Source organism: Platalea leucorodia (genome assembly GCF_965183815.1).
Source record: "Platalea leucorodia genome assembly, chromosome: Z".
Classification (NCBI taxonomy): Eukaryota; Metazoa; Chordata; class Aves; order Pelecaniformes; family Threskiornithidae; genus Platalea; species Platalea leucorodia.
In genome coordinates this window covers 15,435,984-15,456,665 of record NC_138858.1, presented here as the reverse complement: position 1 = coordinate 15,456,665, position 20,682 = coordinate 15,435,984, and the positions used below count along the sequence as shown (strand labels likewise).

The 20,682-nt window shown below is 35.8% G+C and overlaps 1 protein-coding gene across 3 annotated transcripts in view; it reads left to right on the top strand.

Moving 5' to 3' along the window:
• Positions 1–20,682, top strand: part of RICTOR (RPTOR independent companion of MTOR complex 2) — an 89,568-nt gene that overhangs the window by 29,772 nt on the left and 39,114 nt on the right. The window contains exons 5-17 of one of the 3 annotated variants that reach the window (XM_082335699.1): positions 2,799–2,930; positions 3,946–4,009; positions 8,355–8,481; positions 9,457–9,626; positions 9,876–9,943; positions 10,908–10,975; positions 12,311–12,393; positions 13,061–13,148; positions 14,160–14,250; positions 14,384–14,450; positions 14,559–14,639; positions 16,469–16,569; positions 19,521–19,683. In XM_082335699.1, the coding sequence (XP_082191825.1) occupies positions 2,799–2,930; positions 3,946–4,009; positions 8,355–8,481; positions 9,457–9,626; positions 9,876–9,943; positions 10,908–10,975; positions 12,311–12,393; positions 13,061–13,148; positions 14,160–14,250; positions 14,384–14,450; positions 14,559–14,639; positions 16,469–16,569; positions 19,521–19,683 (1,303 nt within the window). The remainder of the gene's footprint in view (positions 1–2,798; positions 2,931–3,945; positions 4,010–8,354; positions 8,482–9,456; positions 9,627–9,875; positions 9,944–10,907; positions 10,976–12,310; positions 12,394–13,060; positions 13,149–14,159; positions 14,251–14,383; positions 14,451–14,558; positions 14,640–16,468; positions 16,570–19,520; positions 19,684–20,682) is intronic. The other 2 variants (XM_082335698.1, XM_082335700.1) reach the window with 2 other exon arrangements.

Below are 20,682 nucleotides of genomic sequence, written 5' to 3'. Positions count from 1 at the left end.
CACTATTGTAATAATTCCTTTCCAGTCTTTCAAAAGATTAGTAGAATATAGTTTGTGTAAACTCTACTGGGTGCTTCACAGGGCTAACTGGTTTTATTTTGATGTGATTTTATTTTAAGATCATAAACAGTCCTCTGGATGCCCTTTGGAATCCTTTTTATATAGACCTTTTTATCACCTTTTGTCCATCTTGGCAGCTACTGTTTATAATACAGTGCTAGCAAATATATGCAGATAGCTCCTGTTAATGTTCTTTCCAAACACTTAGATGGAAAGCAGCACCTTGGTGGGCTGCTGACTATACTAACTGATAGATTTCCTCCAGTTCTTCCATCATTTTCACTTCTTAGTCTAACTCATACTCCGTATAATAAAAAAGGCTTTAGGGTAGGAATCTTCATGCAGATATCTAAAGCAATGACTTAGTGTGAAGAAAATGCGTGTTTTTGTCATATCTCTGTCAGTCTCTTACTTGCTTCATTCCTTCTCCTTTTCCTTTTGGCTTGTGCAGTGGGTCCGATTTTAATTTTTCAAGTTTTCTCTTTGTGATACAGCTGAGAAGTCAGAACACGTAGACACACAGAGACAGATGCACATAGGTTTTCCTACATGTGGTTTTTTTTCTACCTGCTGTAGCATGTCTTCGTTGTCTTTATAAGGTCAGGTTTCTCTCAGGTTTTTGCAGTTCAGTCATTGACTGGTGAGTGTTTTGTTTAGTTTCTAGTTTTTTATGGAGAGATTTTTGTTCAGCCCTCTGTATGTCATTGCTTTCATTGGACCTTCGTGGATTTTTATGGCCTTTATTTTAGGCCTATATCTTTCTGGCTAGCTATGTATTTTCATTGCATTCTCACTATTTAAAGATAGTGACACATCCCTTTTTGGTACCTTCTGCTTTTGGATGTTGAATCTCATGATAGTGTTGTCTTTTTGTAGTGGTTTCACTGTTGCTAATTCTTAAATTAGCTTCTGTCTACAAATTAAAAATATCCTCCTCTTGTGAGTTGTAGAACAAGCTTTCAAAGCATTGATTGCTTTTGAGAAACTATTTGTCTAACGATTGTTTTTGTCTGCCATTCAAGAAACATTTTCCTCTGAAATATAAAAGTCATGTACTTTACTTGATGAGGCGAAAAAAATCCAGATTCAGTATTTGGCTGTCCTAATAAGAAATGTCATGGATAGCAACAACACCGTTTGCGTGCATAATGGGTAACTTCTGCCCTAAAAGGAAACTCTGCTGAAGTGTCGTAAACTGGCATATTCAAACCAATTGTAAACTGTGAGGTAAAAGTCCAAACAGAAAAATACAGTTGAGTAGAACTGAGTCTTTTGTGCTTATCCCTCAGACTTCCATCTCTGCAAAGCTGCAAAACTAGAAACAAAGCATGATTCGTGATCTAAAGAATACCTATTATCTACGCAGCACAATTGAACAGTTACTTACCCGCTTTTCTTGAGTGACTTGGGGGATAAATCTCTCCTCTAGTACAGCTGTTTTTAGAGGAAGAATTTTTCTTAACCTCACAGTATTGAGAATCTGTTCCTTATTTGCTTCTAGCTCAGCTTAAAGTAAATAAATAAAGGCACTTAGTGGCACTATTTTTATGTAAAGAATCATATTTGATATTACAGCAAAGATGGTCTTCCTGAAGCAATTCCCTGCTTGGTGCTGAAAGTAATAATCAGTTCATTTTTATTTGGATATAGTATTGCAGCCTTTCTGCTTCGTCTAGATATTACCTGGAAGTAGGTTCCTGTTATAGTGACTTTTACACGGGCCAGTTTAATCTCCAGAAAGATTCAGAAGATTTTTGGCCTTGGCATAGCCAATTACCATGCATGACGATCCTGGAATAAAAAAAGAAAAAAATAAGCCATTTGTATATGTAGAAATTCAGTCTCACTGGCTGAAGTATTTACATTCTTAGATGTCCACTGAAAGAATCCTCTAAAAATTTGTCACTGGGAGGTTGGGGGTTTCCCCCCTCACCATGTAGTGAAGGAAAAGGGGCAAATCTTTTGAGGGCCTTCAAAAGGACAATGTGTCACTTAATACCTTCAAACTCCATCTCTGGAGGCCTTCAGTATCTCATTTCTTTTTACCTAGATAGCGAATTTAGGAAGTTACATTATGATGACAGTTATGCTTAGGAGAGCTCACCTGGGTGCAAGCAAAATGCTTTCAAAATCTGTCTCAAGACAAATACAGTTTGGTTATATGTTCATATGATGGAATCTGTAGAAATCTGTGCTATGTGGGGCTGCTTAAGTTATGACACTGTCATATTTCATGTAAACGGAACATGGTGCCATAACATCTTTAGTAAGTGGTGCATATAATTACTTAAGGTGCAAATTTCTCTCTATTAGATGTCAAGACATGGTTTTGAGGACTCATACTTATGGCTTGGCAGTCTAGCAGAGGAGGAAATGCTCTCTACCTGTTAATTTTCTTGGACTAATATTGTACTGAGCTGTTTTGTCAAATAACAAGGCGTGTACAGGTCTTGGTCATGTATCTTTTCGTGGATGTACAAGCTGTTCTTTGGGGGAAAAAAAAAACTGGTTTGTGGCTTTTTCAGATTAATATATTGTCTACATCTGCTTGCAGGGTGAAGGTCTGCCTTCTAGGCTGTACAGGTGAATATCTCAAAGCCAGACAATTAATGCAGAACATTTCTTTTTAAAAAAGTCAGACTTTTTATTTTAAATGAGTAGGTACTAGCTGCATGTCAGATGGTGAAGTCTACCTGCTGCTAAATAAATGTTTGTCCCCCTTGTTTTCTTCATTGTAGTCTGAGGTTAGCTTTACTAAATGAAGCAAAAGAGGTGCGAGCAGCAGGATTGCGAGCCCTCCGCTATCTCATTCGAGACTCCAGTATTCTCCAGAAGGTGCTAAAGTTGAAAGTGGATTACTTGATAGCCAGGTAATTTTTCTCTTCCTTCTTGTTGTAAATTGTACAATTGTAAATCACTTGCTTTTTCATGGTTGAGACAGGTGAGAAAAGGTGTTTCTATATCCTCTTACATTCTTGATATGTAGTTTTATGAAAGCCATTTTTCTTCAATATGAATAACATCCTTTAGAAATAGAAGGATAATGCATCACACCAGCTAATCCAATAAAATGCTGTCCTAATATATGGTGTACTCAGAGTAATCTAAAAAACCTCTGTTTTTCAACAATAGGTACGATTAATCATAAATTAATCTGTGGTGTTGTTAAAAGGTTGAAACATCAGTAGTTTTCATGTCTTACGTTGTTTTATGGGAGTTGTTCTGATTCTTTTTATTATCATACTTCTTCGGATCGTCTAGTACGAAGTCAGGGCTAAAAAGTAGTTCATGCCCAAGAATTTGTAATCTAAGTATAACCCATGACACTACAGAAGAATACCAAAGGGCAAACTAACAATGACATAATAAGATCAGCATGATGAGTAGATGTAAATATTAGCATTTCTAGTGCTTCCTTTGTTAAAATCTTGTTGGATTTAATATACTGATACAGATGTGTGCGTTTGTGTTTATAAGTATACACACCCAGTCAATTTTAGTGTGCTGTTTAATTTTGTTAGACCAAAAGGAATTTTCCGATCTGAGAACACACACAAAATGTTGATGTGAAACATTACAAATACTTTGTTTAGTCTCATTTGAAATGACAAATGCAGCTAGCTTAGAAAATATTTGTTGAAGCTGTTATGCCTTGCCCTTGTATATTTGAGAACATTCTGGTGATTTAATTATAATGAAGATAACTGAAAAAAATATAAACCAAAGCTAATTGACCAATTATAATGAGTATGCTTGCTGAAGGGTAGAATTTTTAAACAATATTCTTTCTTCTGTTTATTCAATTGCATAAATACTGATGCAAGATGTTAACAGTTAAGGTGAAAGTGTTGTTATAAACAAAATGTGTTTTTTAACTTGTTTTAGGTGCATTGACATACAGCAGAGTAATGAAGTAGAAAGAACTCAAGCACTTCGATTAGTCAGAAAGGTAAAATATAACTACATATGGTCTTATCAGCTATGGCACTGGGTTGTGCTGACTCCTTGTTTTCTCCATCAGCAGTTTTTTTTCACACAGTCTCTAATACCTTACCTTACTTTGTCATGTGAGAAGAAATTAGAGCTGATAATTCAAAAGAGAGAAGGAAGGGTAGTGCTGAGAGTTGTTTTGATTTTAATCTCTTACCACTGAGAATCTCAAGTAGGCTAGAAAAATCCTGCTAATTTTCCTTTGATAGAGATCATACTGGACAAGATTTGGGAAAAACTTATCAAATGATGAATGCAAGGGTATAAGAACCATATTATTAAGTTTCATCTAATGATTTAACTTTATTGTGTAGTGTGTTAAAGGATCTGTGAATCAAAGATGGGAGATTTTCTGCCATTTGAGAAATGAGGCACATTGCCATTGCTGGAATAATAAGTTGAAGGAATGCTTCTAGCCTTATTGCTTTATCCATAGAGGTTGATGCTATCCATAGTTCTTTTTTCAGATACACAATAAGACATAGTCTGTGGTGGTTACTGTACTGTGTAACCACAGATGTGATATGTTTGAAGCTGTGGTAGCTGCATTTTCAAGTTTATCCTAGAGAAGTTGGCACATAGAGCTACTGAAGGTATTTTTTTCAGGCAACATAGTATTCTGCCTTTGTACTGGACCTTACTATTCTTTATCGTGCCTATATTCTTCTACTAAGCATCTTAGGAAAAAACTACCAAAGACTTGAGTAAAGTTTGAAGTAGTTGGAGGAATGGTTCCCCAGGAGCGCTCTGTGTGTTTAATCTGTTTTGTGTGTATATGCATTTTTTAATATATATATTTAGGTTGAAAATGTGGATGTCTGATATGCAGTTTCTTTTTTTTATAATGAGGTCACATGGTTTCTGTCTTACAGAAGAGACAATATGCTTGATTAACAATTGCACCAAAAAGAGAGTTTTAAAGCTTAAACACCCCCCTCCCTCCCCAAACCCAAATAAAACCCACAACCATAGAGGAATGGGTCCTTGAGGAAGTCTCATTTTATAAAAGTTCTTTGCTAATGTGTGTTAAAAAAAGAGCTTCAATGTAGAGCCAGAATAATTTAAATCAGAGGATGGAATGGAAACACATTTATAATGAATTGGTTTTATTTGGGTCAGAAACTTGTCCTCATTATTCCTGGGCTTTTTTGAGCATTTCCTAGTTGAGCAAAGACTTCTGTCTTGCTTGAAAGGAACAAGAGGAAGCAAGAGAAATAAATCCATTAGTTTGATTTGAAAAAATGATCCTGAAAGATAAGCATTAAAAAATCATAGTACTGACCACCAGTGCTTTTTTTTTTTCCCCCTTCATCAGTGTACAACGGTGCTGTGCATGGGATGTACCTGCGTGGAATATACTTGCTATACGGGGATACTGATGGTTCTTCGATGCTGAGAACTGTGTTGATGAAAGATGTTTCCTAACATCTTTTGCTACCTAGAAAATCCTCGTTTCTTAAAAGACAAACAAAAAGCCACCCAACCTGGCTACCGTAAAGTTAATACCTTTTTCATGTCCTGTCAGGGCTACAGCAGTTAAGCATACATTGGCATAGAGCAGTCAATACTTGAGAAATTCTGTCTCAAAAGGAATACTGTGACACACATCCTGAATGGCACATCTTGTATTTTCACACTGTCCCTTTGTTACCCTGCTCTTGCCCTTTTCCCGTCTCTCTTCATCTTCCTCAATATCTGAGACTCAGTGGTTTGATACCAGGATTCCTAAAAGATTATATAAAGGTCAAGAAGAGGAGAATGAATGGCAAATAAAACAATCAGAGTTAATTCATTCGTGCAGGAGATAATTTACTGTGAGCCATGGAAGAGCTGAACTGGGTTCCGCCAGCATCACAGAACTATTGTTTTCAGTTTCAAAGTCTGGATGCAATTCTTAAACCCCATCTTTGATAGCAAAAATGCCTATGTAAGAATAGCATATACATAAAACTTTAAGATTAAAACATTCTTTTGCTTTCTTCTCTTACTTTTCATAGCGTAGAAGAACAAAATATAAAATATTAATCCTGTTTTATGAATTTAGAAGACAATGATAAACTTGTTTAAAAAGCATGTACAGGTTAAACTAGTATAGGAAGAGAAAAGACAAACAACTTCAAACTTGGTTTCTGATTTTGTTTTAAGGACTTGAATGCTCACTGTCTCTTTTGACTGTAATCACCTCTACATTTCCTCGTAAGAGTTTTGCAGTTTAGTAGTGTCTTCAGCCATGAAAAGGATTGCATAAAGTTGCTTCAGAAAGCATTTTTCCATCTAATAATAGTCAATAAGACCTTTTTTTTAAATAATTTAATAGGCAGGATGCTTTATTTTTAAAGCAGAAGTCAGCGTTAGGTACAATATGAACCACCATCTATCTTCATCTTTTTTGAAGGAAACTTTTAAAGACCAAATTCATAGTCTTTGCTACTTACTTGATCATAGCTGCTTGTAAGTAGCCTTATATCACCTGTCCTTGGTCTTTAGAACTGCATTTCACTACCTAGAGCAGAATGAAAGCAAATGCAAAAGTTTGTATTTATTCTACTAATGTACTTGGAATTGAATAGTAAAAGAAATAAATCTTTCCTTCTCATGTTTTAAAACCAAAGAAAACAATGAAGCAGAAGAGCCTTAAGAGGCTGCTTGTGTCCTCACACTAAGTACTTGTCAATATCAGTAGAAAAAAGGTTGTAATTTTGTAGAGTGGATTGGTACACCCATTCTATTGCTAATTCTTGTTACTTCATGCCATTGTAAAAGTGAAAGACTGCGTGGGTGGGGTAGAGTTTGTTTTTTCTTTAGAGTCCTATCTTAAAGCTTCCTGTTTTGTGGGTGACAACATTATGTATCACAAGAAGTTTCTCAAAAACAGGTCTTAAAAATAAACTTGTTAAAGTGTTCCAGTATATTTGTCATAAAGGCTGATCTCTTCTCATTTTAACATCCCCTGCAAAGAGGGTAAAATAATTAATCCCCTTTGTCTGAATGAATGTGTATAAGACATCAAAGGGAGCTGTAAAATCAATGTAGGACAAAACAATTTTGGAAAAAAACATGAAGATAAGCCTGCTTTTGTTGGAAACAAAAGGAGTATTAAAGAAAATCTTGGAAAACTAGCCTTAAGTTTTAAATGTTTGATGGATTTTTTTTTTACATCTCACTTCTATTAGTAGAAAAAAAATGTGACATGGTCGAGTGGGCTGTAACACATTACGTTGTTCCCTTTTTAAGCCACCAGACAAAAAAACCTTACTTCCTCCTTAGTAATGCATCTGTTTAGTGATGTTCACATTCCATAGTATAGAGGATATGTATATTTAATTTTCGCAAAGTATGAAAACACGTGAACAGCTACTCAGCCTTTGTAGTCAAAACGTCATTTGGGAGAGGGTGAGGAGTGGTGGTATTGGTTGGTTGCTTTGGAGGGAGTTTTTTGCCTCTAACGTGTGCACAGGGTCTTGCTCCTTAATCTGGTGTAAATTCTGCTTGTCTTAAACTAGCATCTGAGGATTTCCATGGTGCAGGACCTCCTCAGTAGTTTAAATGAGCATTGGCTATAAAAATGTGTTCTTCTGTCTCAAATTTATTGCAATTTTTTTTTAATTGAAGAATGACTTAATTAATGGACGCAGGTCTTGTTCTCATCTTTGCTTTTCAGTTTAATGTGTTTAAGGGGTGGGTGTGTGTGTTTTGTGCCATAGCTATATAACTTACAATGAAGTTGAATTACGCTCCTGTTCTAGGAAGATGAGGTACTATGCAAGAGGATGTAGGGGTGTTACTGACAGTTGCCTTCCAGATACTGTAGCAGCTTCTGTTGACTTGTTTTTTGTAGTCTGCAGCAATCTAAGGATCTGTCTACCAAACAGGAGATTTTAGTCTTGGCTAATTAAACAGTTGAATAGGTATTGAAGAATCTGCTGCAGTATGAATGAATCTTCTAGAAGAGTTTGTAATCTACTCTGTGTCATTGGATAGCATTCTTTGTCAATAAAGAAATTCTTGGAAAAAAATATGAAAAAGCTAGCCATAGTTCTCTCTGCAACAGTCATCTTTTTAACCCTTTGCTATTATGATAAAATAATATAAAAATAAAAAACTGAAGCAGGAAGAGAATGATAAACTAAATTGACAATCGTAGAATTTCAAGAACAAAGAAATAGTTTTGAGGATTTGCCAGATATAACCAAGTAATACATGGAGTGGTCTGTCTGTATCTAGGAAACAGAATGCTGGTGAATCTGGGAGTATAGAGAAATATTGTGAAGAAACAAGAAGGCTTTTTCTTTCATTTTTGGCAGATGATCACTGTGAATGCTTCATTGTTCCCCAGTTCAATTACTAATTCTTTGATAGCGGTTGGAAATGATGGTCTTCAAGAAAGAGACAGAATGGTTCGAGCATGTATAGCCATTATCTGTGAACTAGGTAAGATAACTGAAAGCTAATTAACAAAAATTTTGTCATGGTTGTCATCAGTTTTCTAAGAGATTCTCTTTTGTGGGTTTGTATTAAATAGATTGTATTCAAGTATTAAAGGTATTTGTTCAATACCGATTGAGATTTAAAATGTTGTTAATGTCAGTTTCATGGATTTTAGTCATTAGTTTGAGAGAAAACAAAGTCACTTTAACTTAAAATCTCTTAAGTGAAGTACCTGAAGATTTCAGGTGCTGTTCTTTCCTTTAAGACTTGCCAATTTTTGATTTACCTTAAAAACATTTCCCTGCTGCAGTTGGATGTTTCTAAATCTAATGGATTGGAAGCAGGGAGAATTCCATACACGAGATGTTGACAAATGTACAAGAGTTCAGAGAACTACAAAACATCTTCCTTTAAAATTTTTTACAGTGGGTACTGTGGTTAGCTGGCTTCTGGAAGTCACTATTTGTGTCCATTTAAAGGCTAGTTGGACAGTGGTTTATACTAACTCCCTATAGTTGCATGTGGGTACTGATTTTTAAAGTTTTGTCAAAATCAATCAATGAAAAATAACTTCAGCAATGTTTTCAAGACACAAACTTCTGTTTTAAAGAAATAAACCATCTGGTACTCTTTTATATTCTAGTATAATTATTTTATCCATGTCAGTCCAGTGAAGCACAAAACCTTCTTGTGGGGAAATCCATAAACTGCTGTATGGAAACTTGGTTGGAAATAAATTGAGAAATTGCTGCACAGTGGTGACTGACTAAGCATTATTTTTGTTCATGATAAATTAATCGAAAATGTCAATTCATTGCTAACATCAGTCAGTTCCATTAAAAGCTTTACATGTGCCTCAGCGCTATTCAGGAAGAAAAAGATATACGTACTAAAGAGACAACAAGTTTGTCATATTGGAAGCCGTGAAATGTTTTATTTCCTATCCCTGGCCAAAATGACATGTTTCTCTTTATTTAGCACTTCAGAATCCCGAGGTGGTGGCTCTTCGGGGTGGTTTAAGTACCATCTTGAAAAATGTGATTGATTGTCAGCTAAGCCGAATAAATGAGGCTCTGATAACTACAGTTTTGCACCTCATTAATCATCCAAAGACCCGACAGTATGTGCGAGCAGATGTAGAATTAGAGGTGGGTTCAGTTTTACTTGTTTAGTGACAGAAATTAAACATTGTATTACTAATCAAAATGTTTAATTTTCATCTCAGATTTCACCCTCTGTGTTAGTGCAAAATGTTTAAAGTATTACATCTTAGGCTAAGACCATAATGATTTATAAAGCAGGAATAACGTGACAGATTGGAGTGGGACTGAGGAAAGGGCAAGACCCTTTTAACTGTATTCTCATGTGAAAGTAATGCATGTCTTTCTTTTGTTTAGCGAATTTTAGCTCCTTACACAGATTTTCACTACAGGCATAATCCAGACACAGCAGAAGGACAACTCAAGTAAGTGTTAGTGCTGCTACTTGTGCTACCAGTTTTGTTCATGGTATTGGAATAATACTATGTTTCTTTCCAAAGTGAAAATAAAAGCAATGACCTAATACTAAACTACTTGAAGTTGAATACAGGAGGTTAAAGTGCAACTTCCTAAAATACTGTTAAGCATTTAAGATTTAAAAGGGCTTGTTTAGCCTGGAGAAGAGAAGGTTGGGGGACACCCTCCCCCGAATATCAACCTTACTAATACCTGTGAAGATGTTATCAAGAAGATGTAGCCAGGGCCCCTCATGGTGGTGAAAGGTGGGAGGACAAGAAGCAACAGAGAGAAATTGAAACAAGAGAGGTTCTAACTTGATGTAAGGGCGGGGGGAATTTTCTGTGAGGCCAGTCAAGTGTTGGAACAGTCTGTCCGGAGAGGTCCTGTAGCCTTCATGCTTGGGAGTTTCTAAGACCCAACTGGATAAAGCCTTGAGTATAACTCGATCTGGTCTTATAGCTGACAACTTCTTTGTGTCTTCAGGAGTCTGGACTAGAGACCTCCTGAGGTTGCTTCCAACTTGAATTATTCAGGTTTTTAGTTATCAAATGGCATTAGATGCTTAGGTCTAGGTAACTGAATAAGGTCCAAATCCTTAGGTCTCTGCCGTAGGCTTTCTGTCAATGGAGGCGCAGAGTGATTCATCTAACTATGTATGTTTACAGGTGTTTACTTTGTGGTGTTATCCTCCCACCATGGAGACTCCCCTGAAAAAGAAAAAGTAACAATACTTAAAAATTCTAATCTCGTGTGTGTATGTGTACACATTGTACAATACATTTACACACATGTATGCATATGTAAAAGATTGCTCGCTCTGGATTTTGTCCCCCATCTAAAACTCTCAGTTAACTACTTTTTACTTGCTATGTTAGTAACACTGTTTTATAGTAATTAACTGTATTGTGACATTTGTTGTTTTAACGACAGGGAGGACAGAGAAGCACGGTTCCTAGCTAGTAAAATGGGAATAGTGGCAGCATTTCGATCATGGGCAGGTAAGATTTCTTTTTGTTGGAAGCTGGATGACTGGAAGGGAAATTTTACTTTACTATTTTCCAGACTCGGTTATTCTTCAGAGCTGATGGTTACTATGTTCTTTATCCTCATGTGCAATCATGTTCTTAGAGGTAAAATTGGGGCATGCAGCACCCAAATCATTCCTGCATTGCAATTGGGATGTAGCCACTATATGCTCTTGGAAAAGGCCTCTGAGGTGCAGCGTGGAACATATTTAAATGCCCCTAGTGTGTCTGTGGCCACACGTGTGTCCTAAGTTTTTGTGACGTGGAAGTTTTGAAACTGAGGACTTCCTTCAAGTTCATATGAAGCATATGTCATTAAAGTTAAATTTGTATTAGTGAAAATAAATAGATGAGTAGGTGATATTTTTCATCTTTTAGTAATTTTTAAAGAATGACAGTTTGGGTTTATTTATGATAGGTAAGACAAAAAGGTGTGTAAACCTGGATTCTTTTTGTTCATTTAAAGTTGCATTTTGGAGAAACTTGTTTGTTTTCTGGATACATGTTTCTGTAAGTTTTAATTTATTCTCTGAAGTATGAAGAGAAGTGATCTGGGAAATGAGCATGGTTACTGTCTTTGCACCCACATTTTTAATGAAGAGACTGTATATAAATTGAGGCCGAAAATCAGTGTAAGCTTTAGGTGGTATTCTGTAACATTTAGAAATAATTTGAAGGTTTTCCCTACTAATATTGAAATATTAAAAATACAGTGTAAAAGGACCAAATTATAAGAGAGGCTCTGAGATTTTATGCAAAGTTAAATCTATTGTGTTGAAACTTCTGGAGATGAGCACTGGTTGTTTGGGAAAAGGTGGTTTAAAATGGTGGACAGAGAATGTTATTCCAAGTATGTTTAAACTTGCTGTTTAGAATTCACCTGAGATTAAAAGGAACTGAATAATTTGTTAGATTAAGATACGGCTTTTGGTGGAGAAACTTCTCCCAGTTCTGCCAAGATGATGCAAATCTTTCAGGTTTAAGATTCATTCTTTATTGACAATTTTGTCTTTTTTTTCTGCCATTTCTTCCATGTAAATGTTGCTTTAGCAGATAATTTGAGAATACTGTTCACAGTAGAAAGGGCAAAAATAGCTATGGTTTTTAATGAGGAGACAAAATTCTGTGATTTGAAAGTTTTGTGAAATACTATTGATTGGAAAGGAGATGACATTATAAAGGTGAAAATGTTTATGATTAGTAATTTTTATCATCTATGTTCGTATTCAAACTGGAAATCAAATTTAACAATGTGTCTAATGCTTTTTTTGTTTGAGGGAATACTGTTATGTATTTAATGTTTTCTAGGTATTATCAGCCTGTGCAAACCTGGAAATTCTGGGATTCAGTCCCTTATTGGGGTACTCTGTATACCAAATATGGAAATACGGGTAGGTAGTAAATACTTAGTACTGATGTAGGAATAATATTGGATGTTTTAATTAACATATTCTTAACATTTTAACAATTTAGTGGTTTAAACACAGACTCCAGTTATGAGACCACCACCCTCGAGTTTATTTGACCCCCAAGTTCAAGTCTATAATTCCATTATAAAATTCTTGTGAGAATGGAAGCACACCCTGTATGTCTGAGAGGAGACAATGGAGGAGAGAAAAATACATAAATTAACTTTTACTCTGGTCAGAAATCAAAGCAAGTTCACAGTAGCTGCATTTATGAGTCTAAAGCATAATAATCAGAGTTAAATCCAAGATAAATAAAAATGTTTCTTCCCAATTACCAGTTAAACCAAGAGGTTGATGGTGGCAGCAGTAACTGTTCTAAAAATCTGTAATTCAACTAGCCTGAGCTTCTGTAGAATTCGTAGTAACAATAAGGCACGATTCTAAAGTAAACAAGCCCCTTCCCTTCTTCTCTTCTCCAGGTTATTTCAGTTTATGAAAATAAGAATGTTATCAAAAAAAACCCACTGAAACAAATTCACCAATTTTAGCACTCTATAGAAATCTCAACTTTAATATTAATAGCGAACAAAAGGACAATTTTTGTAAATCTATAAAATTCCTGTTGCATTGTTTTGTTTTGTTGTTGTAGCGAGGTCTGCTTGAAGTTCTCTATGATATATTTCGCCTTCCTCTCCCTGTTATTGCCGAAGAATTTATTGAGGCACTTCTCAGTGTAGGTAAGTATTTAGGACCAGTTCACATAAGAATTCTGTCTGTTAAGCTCTTCTACAAATTTGAACCCTTCACTGTCTCCTCAGTATTGTAAATTACATCAATATTAACTGTTTAATCACTGAATTAATTGGGTGCTCTGAAGTGCTGTTTAAAATTCTTTATCAACTGTTAAGTGTTCTAAGTTTGATAAAAGATCAGCAGTGGAGCATAATGGAGCATTTACACAAGAGACTGTGTAAACATATTACTACAAATTAGACTTCTTTGAAGTGTTAGAAGCATTAGTAATGTAGAAGTGCTAGTGAATATTACAGAAACGTTATTAAACAGTCTTTTCTATATATTGTGTATCTGCTAGCTGTCTCCACTGCACTTCAGCAGACTTTTACTCTTCCTAGGGCAAGTGTACGCTTTTACTTTTCCTAGGACAAGTGTACGCTTTTTCATATTTAGCAGAGTTAGTCTTTTATCTTTAGAATTACTCCTTTATAAACCCAAGAGCATTGTCTGCTTTGTCTCACAGTGCGAAAGTATGAGCCCAAAAGGAGCATGTTTCAGCCTTTAATGTTCCAGCAATTCTCTTCTCCAGACTCTGGTTATAAATGTTTTGTCATGCAGTTGATCATAAAAGCTTAATCCTTGTTCTGCGTTTATAAGTAAATAAATCATTCTTTGTTACAAACTTGCTACTTTGTGACATATGGATGTACATTTTAAAATTTTAGGTATTATTTTCTGTAAAACAAGTTTAATGTTGTTCATGAATTGGAGATGTCATTATTTTGGTTGATACTTACATACAATCTTTTTCCTAGCTTTGAAGTTAGCCTTCCTTGGTTCAGGAGTGTGGATTAGATGACTTGTTAGAGAGCCTTTCTGACAAAATTTTTTATAATTTGAAACCTAAAATAACATTTGTTGGCAAGAACTATTATTTACCTACTGACAACCATTAAAATAACACTGTGAAATCCAATGTTATAATTACCATTGTCCATATGTTCTTGTTCTAGATCCAAGCAGGTTTCAGGACTGCTGGAGACTTTCTGATGGCTTTGTAGCTGCTGAAGCTAAAACTATATTACCCCATCGAGCCAGGTCAAGGTGAGCATTTAATGAACTTAGACTAATCTTTTGTTTGTGTTTTGTGGTGGTGTTGGCAAAATATTTCTTATTTTCTTGCAGACACAATAAGAAATGAACTTTCTAAACTCTTTTCATACTTTTTTCTCTTTAGGCCTGATCTTATGGATAATTATTTGGCATTAGTGCTTTCAGCTTTTATTACCAATGGACTTCTAGAGGTAACTAATGACTTTAAGTTTGAATAGGTGCTTGCTACTTTTTTTCTATAAACATTAAAATAAGATGTTTTACATTAAATGTTGTAATAATTTTTTAACTTTTTGAAGGGTCTGGTTGAAGTGATCACAAGTAGTGATGACCACGTATCTGTTAGAGCAACTATCCTTTTAGGAGAACTTTTGCACATGGTAAGTAAAACTTTTTGCTGAGAATAATTAGTGTTAGTAGCTAGTTGTAAATAGATATTTCCTGTTATAGCTTTGAATTTGTGTTACAAACTTGAAACATCTACTTTTCATCAGAATAAGGGGTTAATTTACATTATGTCTTTTGGCACTTCATATATTAAAAACAGTATGAATCGATAGGAAGGCCATTTGGAAAGCGTTGAAAGTGTTCTTCTCCAAAGATAATCCTCAGCTCTCAAACTCTCACCAATATACTTCCTTGCCTCAATAGCCAGTTGTATTTTTAAGCTGGAGTCCTGCAAATTCACTAGTCAGTGACTGTGTTTGGGAAAAGGACCATTGCTGATGTTTGCTTTTCTTAGAATGATGGTAGCCCTCTGGCAGTGTGTTTGGCTTTCTGCCTCACAGGCTAGGCAGATGAAACTTTTCATGTTCAGCTTGATGTGGCTGCGGCACTTGATATCATTCATTCAGGCAACTCCAACTTGGTGGAGTGCTCTTTCTGCACTGCTGTTAGTAGCCCATGCTACAGAGAAGCTGAAGGGACCTTGCTTCGTTCTGCCTCACTCTACCTAACATACAGTAGCTTTTCTCTCTTAACGTAAACTATTTTGGTATAGAGATGATATTGTTTTCATATACACTCCAGTGCTACCTTTCAGCCTCCCAAGGAGCTGTTAGTGATATGAGTTACCTTTCTTGCAAAACAGTTCTCTTATTTTTCACATCCTCTCTAGATAACAAGAATAGCATATTCAGCAGAGCACTTTTTGATCAGTTTTCTTCTGTTTTTTTTAATCTTTTTTCCAAATAGGCTACTTTATAAGAGATGATAAGATTGTGAAATACAACTTTGTCTTAAGTCCATATTCAGATTTTTGTATCAGACATAGTCTGTATCTTCAGACTGTCAACTCATTTCACTGGTGCTCAATCCTCCAAAAAACAAGATCACAGTCTTCAGATACAGGATTGCTTGTTACTACAGCGATTTACAACATCCTAGCTCAGCAGCACAGGTCACAACCACAACAAACCTGTTCTTTAGTCTCTTCAGTGATTATTCTTTAAATAATTGGTGGAATTTCTTGAGTATTCAGTCAGCCATGTAGTTCAAAAAGAGGAATCTGTAATAATTTATGCTATTTTTCTGGTTTCCAGAATACTTTTGAAAGGGAGTGACTGTTACTGACATTTGAGTATGATGCAAAGCATAGGTATTTTTCGGTTTTCTGAAGAGATGATTCATTAGTTAGAGATGACTGTTTATCAAAATACTCAACAAATATTTGTACTTTTATTTAGCTTTAAGAGACTGATGTAATTTCTTTATCTTATTCTTTAGTTTCCAAAAATATTTGCAGAACTACCTATGTTTCCCAAAACAAAAGCAATTAAATGTCTCGTAACTTAGGAAGTTATATTAATTAACCAGATCTTTTTTTCGTGCAGAAAGTTTTTAATAGAAATCATCAGCTTAAATTGTATTTCTGATTTTAGATTTTTTTTAGTACTTTTATACACATGACATTAGGATAGCTGATGCTTTGCATGTTTTTGCATGTTATCACTTAAAAAAAACACCGATGCCAACAATACAGATTAGAAGGCTCTGAAATCTAAAATTCAACTGTAGTTCAGATCAGTTAGATCAAATATTAAAAATGGTATGTGTAATCATTGCTCTGACATTATGCAAAAGGTAGCTTTGTTGTCATGCGTTTGTGGAAATCTTGTGAAAAGTGGTAGATTCTTCAACTGTTGATCCTAAAGAGATGACTGAAAATGTTGTAATAAGTTATTCTAACTGATCTTTTGTTGTTTTTTAGGCAAACACAATTCTTCCTCATTCTCACAGCCATCACCTGCACTGCTTACCAACGCTAATGAATATGGCAGCATCTTTTGACATCATGAAAGAGAAAAGACTGTAAGAATTCTAAGTACACTTAAAAGCAAAAATATATACATCTCCTTTTCCCCCTACTGATCTGAATCTGAATTCTCTCAGTGCCAGGAGGCACACAAGGCGCGAACATCGTTCTTCCACTTCGATCGGTCTGCGGCTGCGTGCTCTGGAGTCACCCAAGAGCCACAGCACAGTCTTCTGTTGGTTTTTTCCTCAAGACATGACCGATCCAGTTCCATCTCCTCCTCCTCACTTCATTACTGATTTTCTCCATCTCCGAGTTGATGCTCGTAATTTCTGCAACTTTTTTTTTTTTTTTTTTTTTTTCTGGGAGGAGGTTGTTGGCCTCCTGCCCAACCCCCATGACTTGGAGGGCCGGTGGTTTTTCTGTCAGGGTGGCCTTCCCTTAGGCTGTGTTGGTTCACGGCACCTTCTTCAATTTTATCCGGTGCACCTTCCGGAGAGGGATCCCCTATCCACCACCCAGGGGACGTGCCTTCTAGCCGTGCAGCCCCAGCCGAAGGCTCTTCCCCCTACAGTTGAGTCAAAACCTACGTTACAAGTTTTCTGGTGGCTGAAACCACTGCTGTCTTTATTGGAAAGCAAACTCATGCATATAGAAATACTCTGTCACACTTACTAGGGAAATAGTTTCCAGTGTATCATTCCAGAAGTGTTTGCAGTAGCAATTTTAGAAATTTGGAAAGAAAGTTTTGATAGTAGATTTCAGAACACTTTTGCATAGATTGCAAGATTTTTACACAGAATTTTTCTTAAATGAACTCTGAGGCACTGTTTGACCAAACAACATGCGAGACGTGTTCTGTGTGTTTGACCTCTCCATTGTTTCAGACTTCTTTTTTGGCATTTTTGGCATTTTGGCAATTAAGCTTTCAAAACTAAAAAAGTCTGTACCAATTTTTTTCTTCTGTTGTTTTTTATCTGTAGCTAATTACATAGTAATAGACCAAATCAGGGAGTCATTATCAGTGTGAGCAAGAGCAAAAAGTGTAATACTGGCATGGAGCTAGTGTGGTGATTTTTTTTTTTTAACCTTTTTTTTCCCAGAAGAAAATAATGATTGTAACAGTAGTAATCATAGAATCATTCAGGTTGGAAAAGACCTTTAAGATCATCAAGTCCAACTGTTAACCTAGTGCTGCCAAGTCCACTTTCTCGTGCTTTTGTTTAAAGTTTGCACTGATAATTTTTTTCAATTCCTTTCAGTTCCATTTAAATACGAGAATCTATGAAGAGAAATTTTAAATTTAGTGCAGTATTCTGCAGCAGCATGTAGTTAAGCAGTGTTAGGGAACTGTTTGGCAGTCATGGTGCCAATCAAATGAGGTATATTTAGGCATCTGACTTGAAAGAAAAAATGTTTATAGGAGCTTTTTATTCCTTTTTGAACTAGAAATACCTGAATTTTGAGATTTTAAAAACCTGTGGGCTTTTTTATTTTACTTATTTTTTAGAATTTTTCTGTACCTCTACTTATCTTGTAATTTAACCTCTGAAGTGCTTTGTCACAAAATACCATCTCCTGGGTACTTCACACAATTTAAACCTCCTGAAGAAAGAAGTCAAATAGTTTGATAGATTCACGTATCTTTAAAATGTGTTTCTGTAACTCAGTGTTCTTACTTGCAGTTCTTTGTAGCAGACCATTTAAATTGAGTGTGGTAGGTTTTTTCCTAATAGTAAATTATAGGAAATGTTTTTGTTAATTACTCTTGCCATTCCTGATCTGCCTTGTCAGATCAGTATTCTGATAAATGTATCATAACCTCCTATTTTGTCTTTCATTGTGTTGTTGGTGATAAATTACAGTATCTTTCCAACTGCTACTGATAAATGCTGCTTGTAGAGTGCTTCCAAAAACCGTAGTGTTCTTCTGCTTCTTAATTTTGAAGATTTCTTATATGTCAGTAAAAGATTTTGAAAAATAACTGTGTTTTCATATATCAAAAAAGGCATATCTCAAACTCCATCACAGGATATTTGGTCAAAGCTGTGGGATGAGAGAAAGGATGAAGAGTAGAAAGGATACATTTGTGGATTATCTGCAGGTTTTTTGCTTTTTGGCATTTGTGGACATACCTGATAGAGTAGTAAGAATTCCCATTTATATTGGAAGCAAGTGATTTTGTAGAAGTACTGTTTTTTTTATTCAGGGATCTTGGTTTTGGTCAACACTCTGCGTTGTTTCATACTCTGAAAAACTGTAAGCCCTGTTACGGAGTAAATTTATGTAGCTTAGATAAATGACCAAATTGATAGGTATTTGTTTGTGTGAAGATAATATAAAATAAAAACGCTCTCCTACTCTATGAGAATTTTTGTTTATGGGGAAGAAAGGTAGACTTATCTCCTCATTTTTAGACTTCCTTATTTTATTTGTTCAGCAGGTTTTTTTTTCTGCTACCACTATTTTGTAATTAACTGTTTCTGCCATTGTCAACTGTCATTTCTATTACTTCCTATCTCTTCCTGGAAAACTTCTTATGTGCTGCTGCTGAACTCTTTAGATATAAAGAGCAGGAAACATACTACTGATGCTCCTGCCACCCTCTGGGGAAAAAAATGAGGAGAATTTACAAGAAATACTTTGTTCGTCAGAGTTGAAGCTAACCCTCTCAACTTTACTGCAGAACGTTGACTACTGTGACATCTCATAATACTTTATCAACTTTAAACTTTACAATACCACTAATTGCAGAGTAAGAAGAAAAGGTATCAATAAGGCTCATTCTTCAGTGCTAGAAATTCTGAAAGATAATTTTCTGTATAATTTCAGTACAAAACTGAGGTCTATGGATGTATGAAAACTTGTATCAAGAAAATTTTATTTGCTTCAGAATTGTTGGTCAGTTCTTTCTTGAGCTATGTTTATTTATGCAAGATGTAGCAGTGGTGCTCTTTAGTTGGGTAACAGTTGCCAAATACTGATTATAGTATTTTTTTTCTATTAGCCGAGCAAGTGCTGCACTCAACTGCTTAAAACGTTTTCACGAGATGAAGAAAAGAGGACCTAAACCTTACAGCCTCCATTTAGATCATATTATTCAGAAGGCAATCTCAACACACCAAAAAAGGGATCAGTACCGTGTGCAGAAAGACATCTTTATTTTAAAGGTATTACCATTATTGATTTTTCAAAACTGAATTTGACTTTGTATTTTGGAGACTTAGATCCTGCCCCTCAAGCTTCAGTCCTTCATCTAATTCAGAGCCATTTATGTGATTTCTTTGTAGTATTTTTTTAATTTAATTTGTCTTGTAGGTACTTGCGGATACCATATTGAATTTCTAGAAATTGAGGACTGAAATGACAATAATTTTTAATGCTTTTTAGAAGCAATTGTGATCTCTTACTATTATATTCTGTCGTGGTTTAACCCCAGCCAGCAACTAAGCACCACCCAGCCGCTCGCTCACTCCCCACCAGTGGGATGGGGGAGAGAATCAGAAGGGTACAAGGGAGAAAACTCGTGGGTTGAGATAAGAACAGTTTAATAATTGAAGTAAAATAAATTAGAACAGTTAAATAGGCAAAGCAAAAACCGTGCACGCAAACAAAACAAAACAAGGAATTCATTCACTACTTCCCATCGGCAGGCAGGTGCTCAGCCATCCCCAGGAAAGCAGGGCTCCATCACGCGTAAAGGTTACTTGGGAAGACAAACGCCATCATGCCCAATGTCCCCCCCCTTCCTTCTTCTTCCCCGGGCTTATATACTGAGCATGATGTCATACGGTATGGAATAGCCCTTGGGCCAGTCTGGGTCACCTGTTCTGGCTGTGCCCCCTCCCAGCTTCTTGTGCCCCCGGCAGAGCAGGGGAAGCTGAAAAGTCCTTGACCAGTGTGAGCGCCACTTAGCACCTATTCAGCAACAGCTTAGCACTACTTAGCAAGAACCAAAGCATCAGTGTATCATCGACATTGTTCTCGTCCTAAACCCAAAACACAGCCCCATACCGGCTACTAAGATGAAAATTAACTCTATCCCAGCTGAAACCAGGACATATTCTTAATGCAGTACTATAACCATGCAGCTTACTTTCAAATGCAAATTACTGTGGAGGATAGCCCTTTTAATGATTGTTACATGAACAGTAAGTATATCATATGAC